Source organism: Tasmannia lanceolata, unplaced genomic scaffold (assembly GCF_043159265.1).
Source record: "Tasmannia lanceolata isolate RefF3 unplaced genomic scaffold, GAP_Taslan_0.1 ptg000013l, whole genome shotgun sequence".
Taxonomy (NCBI): domain Eukaryota; kingdom Viridiplantae; phylum Streptophyta; class Magnoliopsida; order Canellales; family Winteraceae; genus Tasmannia; species Tasmannia lanceolata.
The window spans coordinates 48,131,686-48,142,335 of NW_027518690.1; the positions used below are offsets into that span (position 1 = coordinate 48,131,686).

A 10,650-nucleotide genomic window follows, 5' to 3' on the forward strand; every position below is an offset into this window, starting at 1 on the left:
ATCCAAACGAGCTCAAGGATTATAGGCAAATCGCACAGCAGAACTCAATGGAGGCCATAAGGGCGGCGGAGGAACGATATGAGAAGGCAAAGCATTCAGGAGGGTCTGCCCTACATGAGACCAAGGACGCTACCCAGAAAGAATCTGTACAAGGAAGATGAAATGCTGTATAAACTGATCCCTTTTTGCATGTTGTACAAGGAAGATGAAATGCTGTCTTTAGTCCGAATAAGAAAAATGGAATTCCTTAGCCTCGCTTTTCCTATCAGAGTTCTACGTAATTTTGCAATGTTGCCTCCACACATTCGAATTGATTAAATATGAATTTTTCTCTCTTTTGGGATAAATGAAATTTCGACCGAAATAGATGACCATTTGGGTTTCGGCAAAATTTTCGGATTTCGGTCCGAAATTTTAAAACCATGCTAATATCAGTTCCAAAACTATTATAACTATTACTTGTAAATGATCACATTTAAATTCAAACCATTTTATAAGCAAATCAAATGGAGAGGGCACATCTTTCACCCAAAACAGGAGTCACGAGAACTCCATAGCATTTATCCATTCTAAAATGGTCCAAAGAAAAAATTCCAATTAACACATAAAATCCGTTCGGCACTCATGAATCATTAGGAATAGCTTAATGGATGTGTTTTTCGTGAACCCATGATTCAAATCATGAGTTTGATTTCAATTTAGGGGAAAATAACATTATCATCAGTGCACCTCTCCATTGGAACTTATTGAGCAGATTTCAAGTTGCTGCAGCCGAGAACAGCTAATTCCGCAAGGTGCCCCTAGAAAGGGGTAAAACACTAAAATGTCTATTGGCAACCTCCTAATACACATCCAAAATTGGGGGTGGGGGTCGGAGCCCTATGATTCAATAAATTAATTCTCTTTGGCAAACTTGATCCCCTTCTCGATTGAGGATTTGAGTTCAGGCTTGAGATTTTCCAGACCTTGCTTTTCGTAGTCAGAGAGAGGTCCCAACCCAACTACTTCCTCCACACCGTTCTTCCCCAGCCTTACCTACACCACTCCACAAACATCAATGTATTAACAAACATCTCCAAGCATCATTAAAAGAAAAAAAAAAAAGGCCGTGTTCGTTTGGGATTTCGAGATTGATTTTGAGACCAAAACTGATTACTGGATTCGTTTAAATGCAATTTTGAGTCCAATAATCAGTTTTGGATTCAAAAGAGAAAAAAAAAAGGGCGTAAACGATCAGGCAAAAGTTAAGTTCATGTAACTTTAATAACACTGTGCAGCCAGAGGGGTAAATAGTGATAACTCATTTTGGGTAAATAATGCACCACATTAGCAATCTATTAACCAAAGGATATAAGGGATGCTTTACATTTCTAGAAATAGATACGAGTTAACAATATTTAGCAGTTTAACTATCAGTTTTGCAATTGCATCTCATTGTTTCGTATCTATCACACCAACCTCCAATAAGATGCACAATGGTACTGCGTGCAATCAAATTATGAATCTTTTAGTGTGAAAGTCCAAATATTTGCAAATTTTTCAGATGAAAGATGAAGCGTGCAATCAAATTATGAATCTTCTAGTGTGAAAGTCGAAATATTTGCAAATTTGTCAGACGAAAGATGAACTTCAACACACTCAATTTGGAAACTAAAGATGAATTTCCAAGCTATGTCTAATGTCTAGACCAATAGGGGCCTTTCCTTTTGATGGTTCTAGTTATTGGATCCTGCCTGAAACAATTTGGAAAGTCCTTCATAGTGGCAGTCAACTGAGCTCAGTTTCCTATTCCATGATTATGAATGAACGGGTCATAAATCAAAGAAAAAACTTCAAAATTTAAACTACCCCATCCTCCATATTTGAGATTCAATATCAAGAGACTCTTTTCTAGAGATAGTTCTATAGCAAAGCATTGAGGACTTTTTTCCATCCCGTGCCTTCCAGTCCGACAACGATATACTCCTCTCCCCTCCGTAGAGGTTTTGTTTATGACGAAACAAAGTCCATCCAACAAAAATGTGTCAGGGACTATGTGGCAGAAGACCGACCCTATCCAATGAAGCATTCCATTAGTGGGGACGACAACTAGGGGTGCAACTCGGGTCGGGTTGAGGCCAACCCAACCCGAGGAGCTCAACCTCCAACCCTAACCCAACCCAACCCGACTTTCAACCCGGGATGGCTAACCCAACCCAACCCAAATTGGTTTTTCCCTAACCCGAACCCAACCCGAATTCCCAAGTTGGGTCGGGTTTAGACATTTCAGACGAGATATTTAGTAAGGGAAATGGCACCCAAGTTCAAAACCAAAGGAAAAAAAATAGTAAAATACTACTAGAACACATGCACGTATTAAATAACTGCAAGTGATGCGAGGAAAACATGACAATCACAATCACAAGGATATGCGGGTGTTTAGTCCAGAAAAAAGAAGGTTGAGATCATCCAATCAATCGATTTTTGCATGCTTCAATCTTGCGGTTGAGATCTCTTCTAGGTTAGGGTTTTTACTTTAGTGACTTTAGCCCTTTACTTTTTGTTTTTTATAAGTATCTATTATTATATTTGCAAAGGATGGAAAGAAACAACAAAACGTCAGAAGCTACAAAGTACAAAAAGTAAAAAACGTGTATTACTCTTTGTCGGGTTACGGGTTGGGTCGGGTTGCCTGATACCCAACCCAACCCGAATTTTGGTCGGGTTGCCAAATCCCAACCCGGACCTGAACCCAACCCGAATTTGGTCAACCCAACCCGCCCAAAAATCGGGTTCAACCCGACCCAAGTTACACCCCTAACGACAACTAGGAGATTATGAGGCCATGATGAGACAGGTGATGGTCAGTTACTGCAAAGGAACAAATGGAAACAAAAGTAGAGACGGCAAAGGTCCTTATCGACCATGGACCCTGGCCCCCTACATGAGGGTTGTCTTTGATCCAGGCATCATGGATCATGCTTATTATGCCACTATGCCGACAGATGTGATTGCTGCCCATAATTCTAGCATTGGCATCGGTCTGAGGAGCACACGAGCTTGTGGTTAAGCTCCATTAAGGGAGGGCGTGTCAGTTGGGGGGGGTGGGGGGGTGTGTGTTTGTAAAGACAAATTGATATGCACCGGTGATCATCCCAGAGAGCGCTGTTGATCCAGGGGTGGACATAAGCACCTATGTTCAAGGTGTTTTGGGAGTTAGAAGTATGTGTAATGTGAGTGTGTATTGTAATATGAGAGTGCATGTTGCAGCTTGTGAGGGTGTACAAGTGTATATGTGGTAATCCCTTAGGTATGTCAGAGTGAGCCCACAATAGGAGTGGGAGTGGGAGTGTGAGCCCACAATAGGAGTGGGAGTGCATGTGTTTATTGTGAGAGCAATGGGTGAGGGTGAGAAAGTGCAAGATTTGAGATGTGTGTAAATCTGTATGCAACCGTCCTTTAGTGGTTGCAAAGAGGAGTTGCCACATTAGTAAGGATCCGCAAACTTGCCTCCAAGATACAATGAAGCCAAATAGAGATACTCTACTGTTGTTTGATGGCACTATCGTTAGGGGGGGAAATCGTCCATTTGTTAAGATCTTGACACGTGGCTCCAACCCTGTTTAAGGAACTGGACTTGCCTTTATGATACAATCAAGCCTCCAAGATACAATCAATAAGGTTTTTTCTCATATACAATCAAGCCAACTTTGAGGTGAATACTAAACTCTTTTTCTTCTTTTTTTACCACTAATATGGATTTTATTTTATTTTTTGAGGGGGGGGGGGGGGGGGGGGGGGGGGGGGGGGCTATATAACAGTTGGGAGTGTTGCTCCATTGTGACTTGGTGGTCAAGGGTTCGAGTCACGGAAACAGCCTCTCCGCAAAACAGGGGTAAGGCTATGTATATCTAGCCCTCGCTGCAATGGCGAGAGCCTCGTGCACTGGGCCGCCCTTTTTTTAACGGTTGGGAGTGTCTAGTTTGGCCAGATCTATGCATGAATACTCTCTAGATTTAGTGTTTATTTAAATTTATCTTGTTTTGGGTTTTCATTTTTTCTCACTTGGATTGACCAGCTCAGGCTCAAAAACATTTTGACCCAATTTTAATAACATATACAAACTCTTGACTTACTTTAGTTGCATTATTGAGTGGTGGCACTATTGATTAGACCTTGAAAAACTTCACTGCACACATTAAACAACTTAAAAGCCTCTTTAGCACCACAAATTAGTTATTAGGAGTTTTAAAAATGATATCTCAATTCACTAATCAAATGAGAAGCCAAGGAATGAGTACCCTATTCCCTTTCAAAACCAAAAAAGGGAATGACTACCCCATCCTGGCTATAGTAAACAGTAATGGTGTAAGAAATGGTAGTGAGCATCATATACGCCTACGAGTCTGTAACTGACATGCGAAGATCATAGCACTGAACAGCAAAAATAATTACTTCTGACTAATAGATCAAAGATGGCAGGTACACAAATACATCGAAAAATGTTGCAATAAATATATTGTTTCGCACCATAAGAAATAATATATAGGCTTAAATAGATCACCTTAGATGCAAAGAAATAATGTAAAAATAAATAGGCTTAAAAAAATATAACGTCTGTAACCATAAGAGAAACAATATAATTATATTTATAATTATGGGATTTGCTAGGGACCTTCGCAGAAAGGCATTTCACATTTGTCTGTTGCATGTGAGAGTAGCCGTAGAGGCTCACTTTTCAGCAGATTTTGTCTTGTTCATTTAATTCATTTGAGGTGGCTACTGTCACAAGCAACAGTCAGCCGCGAAATGCCTTTCTGCAATGGTCCCTAGCAAATCCCTATAATTATATACAAATATAATGTTTGGCACCATAAGAAATAATATATATAGGCTTAAATAGATTACCTTAGATGCAAAGAATGGTAGTTCGGTGACACTTGATTGCACGTAAGAGCATTCCACAATACCCGGAACTCCATTAAGACCCTTCAAGCAAGCATCAGCAAAGATGGCTCCAGCATAGCTGCATGAAGTTCCATAGCTTAATCACAAACTATAATCATATTCCACTTTTAAAATGTGGCATCCATTAGTAACAATTTCAAGGAGCTGAATGCTACCCATTTTATTGCAAAGCACTCCAAACGCTAGAGTTCAAGATACAAAAGAGAGCAGGAGCGAGGCAAACAGGCATTTGAAAGTAATGAAAAACCATAATCAAAAGCAATGAGCGTTCTTCTGAGTAAGCGTGAAAACTGCTAGATTAGCATAACTAAATAAAAGCATGGGTTGTGCTTGCAACAAGAAAAGCATCTATGACTAACTTCCTGGTAACTAAAATCACCTATGACTTGTGCAAACACAACCTGCATATGTTGAACTCATCCTTGCTGCAAAAGCTCAAAGAAGCAGAAATGATACAAAGTCGGGTCACTTCTCTTTCCTCACTAATGCTACTATTGTCAAAGCCACAACAATTTTTTTTTTTGTGTGTGTGTGTGTGTGTGGTCGTGGTCGTGGTTGTTTGGGGGGGGGGGGGGGGGAGGGAGTGGGTGGGTGATGGATAGGTGAAACTCCTAGCTGTTGAGCCTGAAGACTGAACAAGGAGCGAACTGCATCCCCTATCCAGCTAGTTGATTGAACGATTCAAATCACACGCATGAAAAACAAATCATGGGTGCATGCCATTCTTTTTGCTTTTTTTTAATAGTATATGCCATTCTTCATTACAGAGACTCTAACTTGTTCTAATACCTCAGATAAAAAGAAAAAAAATGTCATAAGAAAGATGACAATGCAGTATCTATTCCCCTTTTCATGTATTTCTTGTGAGATATTATACTAGCACTACCATGTTTTAGTAATTGCAAAAATTTGTCTTCTATGATTTAAACAGCCATAAAAAGTTATTACATTTCCCAAAAAGCTATCAGAAGCCAATTTAAAAAGAAAAGATAAGCTGAATAAGTGCAATTATCAAAACATGGTAGTGCCAATAACAGTAGCCTTGATCTCACCTTGTAAACATCCATAGTAGAGAATTAACACGAAAACGAACAAAAGGGAGAAGAAGAAGAATGAAAAATAGCTAAAGGGGAATCCAATAAAAGCTATCAGAAGAAAATGCCCAAAAAACTACGTAGTTTTCCTTAAATAGCAAGCTAACAACTTCTCTGTTGTTTACCCAATCCCCATGATAAGGAACCTAAAGATCGAAATTGGTGTCAACTCTTTTTGAACCCTATAATTTAGAAGTACCAAAATAATAATAAAACCCACTTTCTATATTAAGTGGTCAAGTTGCAATAGCTATCCTAGGACATAACAATCTGAGGTTCAAATCTCCTAACTGAAGTCATATAAGCACCATTAACTTACTATCAAAACATAAAAATTGAAAAACTGAGATGAACAATTATAAAATCCCAAAATAGAACCCAAGCTTTTTTTGAATGCTGGAGATTTTATTCATAAACGACCGAGGAAGTCAAAGTGAGTACACTGAGAGAATAAACGAGAAAAGATACAGAAAAACAAGCCAAATCAAGGGGGAAGGAAGTGGAAAATCTCCAAGCTAACACAGGCTACCCCGAGCGGGCTAAGCGATCCGCCTCACTATTTATTGCGCACCTGACATGCTGAAAGGCCACCTAGAATCCCTCCGTCCGATCCATGATCTCATCAATAAAGTCTGCAAATCTCCAGGGGAAGGGACTTTTCCGGTCTAACCACGTGATAATATTTAGGGAGCCTCCTTCTACTACTAGCCTATCCAAGCTGCTCCCCTTATCTCAATTTTGTACAAAGTCAGAATATTCAGCGTGTTTTCAGTTCCCCACAAAGAGAAGATAGTGTGTGTTTTTACTATTAGAACGGTGATTAAGTGAAGAAGACGAAAGATCTGTTCTGAACACATAAATAAGTGCGGCGATTGATGATTGGCAAGATGATTATGTGATCCATATGATACTGAACATACCCTACGTTTAGCATGTACGTACAAAACAATGAAGGGTATTTTCCGACTTTGACAATATCAATTCGCACATAGGACAATGCCAGACATTCACTTTGTCTGGGTCCCATCCAACTAAATCAGACTTGCGTCTGCCCCACAAGGGACACTCCAATGGACCCATAAGTTTTGTCCATGTCCCACCCACTTAGATCAAGATCCTCAGGGTCTCATTGGATCATAGAAGTCAAATTTCGTAAGAAATGGCTTTACCTCAGTGCCCACAAGTTTCTAGCTACTACAGAACAACCAAATACGTTTTCAAAAAAATTACTTGAAAGAAACACTGCAATATATAAATGAATCTGTAAGAAGAGAAAACTCAATCTCAAACAATACAGATCCAACAGTTTCTACACAGACTTACGCCATAGATAACGTCGCAGAGCCTTTTCCAGCCTTCGCTTCCACAACTTCTGTTCCTCCATCTTGTGTCCGCTTGGTAAGGGCTATGATGTCTTCATCCGACAAAGCAACATTGGACTGTGGTGTTGCCTATAAAATAAAAAAACGGAAGAGCAACACATGATCAATGACTGCAATGCCAATAGCTCTAAAAATTATGAAACAAAAAATTACTCCAAAAGCTTAAACTGTTAGAGTTGGTGTTATTTAATCATTTATACTTCAACACTCCCCCTCACGTGTGGCCACTCTTTTGGATTTTTAATACCGAGAAGTAGTTGGGTTTTTAACCCAGGAGTTGCCGTGAGGCAATAGCTCCGAGACCATGTGAAACAACCAAATACTCCAAAAGCTTAAGCTGTTAGAGTTGGTCTTATTCAATAATTTATACTTCAACAAAAATCAAAGACATAAGGTAACATACAGAGGAAAAACAAAGAGAGAGAAAATTACCTGCGAGAAGAGAGGGAGAATAGTTATACCAGCGTGTCCACCAACAACAGGGACATTCACATCTGTATAAAAGACAATGAAACCCATACTAAAATTAGTTCAAATGGCCAAACCATTGAAACAAAACAGAGAGAGAGAGAGAGAGAGAGAGAATACCAGCTGCAGGAACTTTCGCCTTCCCCGCGTAGAAAGTCTTTGCCCTAAGAACATCGAGCGTAGTCACACCAAAAAGCTTCTTCTCGTCATAAGTTCCTGCCTTCTTGAAAACCTCAGCAGCAATCGGCACCGTGGAATTCACAGGGTTGCTTATCATATTAACAAGCGCCTAATTTCATGCCATAAGAAAGAATTAAAATAAAAACCACTCGATATGAAAAGAACCATGAACACAATCAGAACAATAAGACCCTGTTTGGATTGCAAGAACAACACTTTTGGCGGAAATCCTTTTGGTCGCAATTTTTTTTCTTTCCATGATTTAGAGGGAAATGATAAAATTATGGTTAATTTAGAGGGGTACTTTCATAAATTGAAGGCCCCCTTGAAGGAGAGAAAAATCTCTCCTTTAAGGCCTTGTTTGGATTGCAAGAAAAACATTTCTGATAGGATTTTTCTTTTTCTTTTTTTGAGACGGTAGAAAAAGAATATATTAAGAACCGAGCTGGTTCAAAGCAACATTTCTGATAGGATTTTTCTTTTCTTGGGAAAATGCTTTCATTCTAAGATATAGAGGCATATGATATGATTATGGTTAGTTTATAAGGATATTATCATAAATTAAAGGCCCCTCTCTAAGTAATAAATGTACAGGGTTGGTTCAAAACTTCAAATTGTCATTTTGGGTGTAAAAAATCAAAAATTTTAGAAATATGTTTCCTTTCCAAACTTTTCTAGAGAATCCATGCAATCCAAACAGGGCCTAAAGCAGAGAAAAAATGAAAGGAATTTGAAGGAGAGACTTACATTAGGGCAGTACTTGGCTATTGCAGTACAAAGGGATTTAACAATACCAGCATTGATGTTGAAGAGATCATCACGCGTCATTCCAGGCTTACGCGGGACTCCAGCCGGGATAATGACAACATCACATCCCTCTAGAGCTTGCCCTAGTTGATCCTCTCCCATGTAGCCTGCAACCTAAAACCAAAATTAAAGTTGAATCAAGGAAAGATCGGAAGACAGAAACCCTAGAATAGCAATTCAAACAAAAACAAACCCTAGAATAGAGAAAACCTAGACCTCAGATCTAGTGTTGATGTGGCTGACATCAGCGGCAACGCCAGGGGTTCCAGCAATATCGTAGAGGGATAGCTTGGAGACGAGAGGGTTTAGCTTCATAAGAAGGGCTAGAGGTTGGCCGATGCCGCCGGCCGCGCCTAAGACTGCCACCTTACGATCGGGGAGCGACTCGGAAGAGTAAGATCTGACAGAAGAGAGGTGGGAGGATGAAGAAGAAGAAGAAGAGGAACGGGTTTTAACGGCGGTAGTGATGGATCTGATCATGGAGCCCTTCATTGTTGAAGAAGATGAAGAAGAATGGGAAAAAAGGGTTTTGAGAGGAAAGGTGGAAAATGAGGAGAGTATTTTTGTGACGCGATTTTATTTATGGCGGGATTAAGAGGGGGAAGGGTTTTCGATAACTCCGCCGCTTTGGGCGTGATACTGTATTCTTAGGTGAGGTAAATGATATTCCCACCCCTCTTGAAATGACGATAGCACTGACGGACGGGTTTGTTTGGGCATTTCCTTTCTAAGATTAGTCGTTGGGAGTCAACGGTAACTCACCACCTGTACACTGTACAGTAGTGTTTGGTTGCCAACCTGGTAAAGTAGTGGTAGAGAATCTCATTACCAACATAGACATTGAAGAAAAGGAGTGGGGAGAGAGGAAAAACATCTTTCTCAAAATATCCATAGCTAAAAAAGAAAAGCGATCATGCGCTGCAGCGAAGGGAGCTTGACTGGGCTTTAGTTGTTTATAAAGCCTCACATTGGTTTGTATAGCAGGTCCACAAGAAGGAACCGATGGGAGGCTTTATAAACAACTTAAGTGCAGTTAAGCTCCCTACGCTGCAGCTCAGGAACGCTTTTCTAAAAAAAATTACTTTTTATCCATGAACACTTTCCTCAAGAAAAAAAGAGGACACATCCACCAAACATGGAGTTTTGCTGATGTGGCACCCAATTGTCGAGTAAAACCCCCAAGTAATCCCCGGCTTCTGTGCAACCAAACACGAAAAGGAGTGCAACAAGAAGGGAAGCATCAACACCGAGACCCAAACTCCCTTGTCAAGTTCATTAGTTGTAACGTAGATGTAGATTGAATTACGTTATTTAACTTTCAAAAGGTAAGAAAAAAATGTTAACAGGGGGTGAATTTATCCTCGAGTAGTGAACCATTCTCACGGAAATCGTTGGGGCGGGGGGGTGGGGGCAGGATTTTATCCATCAGGGCGGGGTTATAGCTCACTAAAACAAGCATACTGAGATTTCAGCTGGGGACCAGATTCCTACACGAACTTCACTTGCCCCTCCTAATAAAGCAATCTTCTTTAGGGCATTGTTTCAACAATCAGATTCCGGGACCAAAGACCTACACGAACTCCACTTGCCTCTCCTACTAGTGAAGCAATGAATCCCAAATGTGTAAAAACAGTTCATGCATTATTGATGGGGTCAGTTGTGAGAGATGGGTCCTCGAAAAAATAGGAAAAAAATCAAATTTGAATTAGCTTATTTTTTTCACTGCTTTGAAAAGAAAACGCTGTTGCAATGAGCCACTGGCCTTACATTAT

General features: G+C 40.0%; 1 protein-coding gene across 1 annotated transcript; it reads right to left on the bottom strand.

Moving 5' to 3' along the window:
• Nucleotides 1-522: 522 nt before the first annotated feature.
• On the bottom strand, nt 523-9,549 carry LOC143890387 (malate dehydrogenase, mitochondrial). Its single transcript, XM_077395035.1, has 7 exons — nt 9,095-9,549; nt 8,819-8,992; nt 8,012-8,180; nt 7,856-7,917; nt 7,365-7,492; nt 4,888-5,005; nt 523-1,035 (listed from the first exon to the last, which is right to left on the bottom strand). The coding sequence occupies exons 1-7, from the start codon at nt 9,368-9,370 to the stop codon at nt 895-897; spliced, it is 1,068 nt and encodes a 355-aa protein (XP_077251150.1). The 5' UTR covers nt 9,371-9,549; the 3' UTR covers nt 523-894.
• Between the last annotated feature and the right edge of the window lie 1,101 nt (nt 9,550-10,650).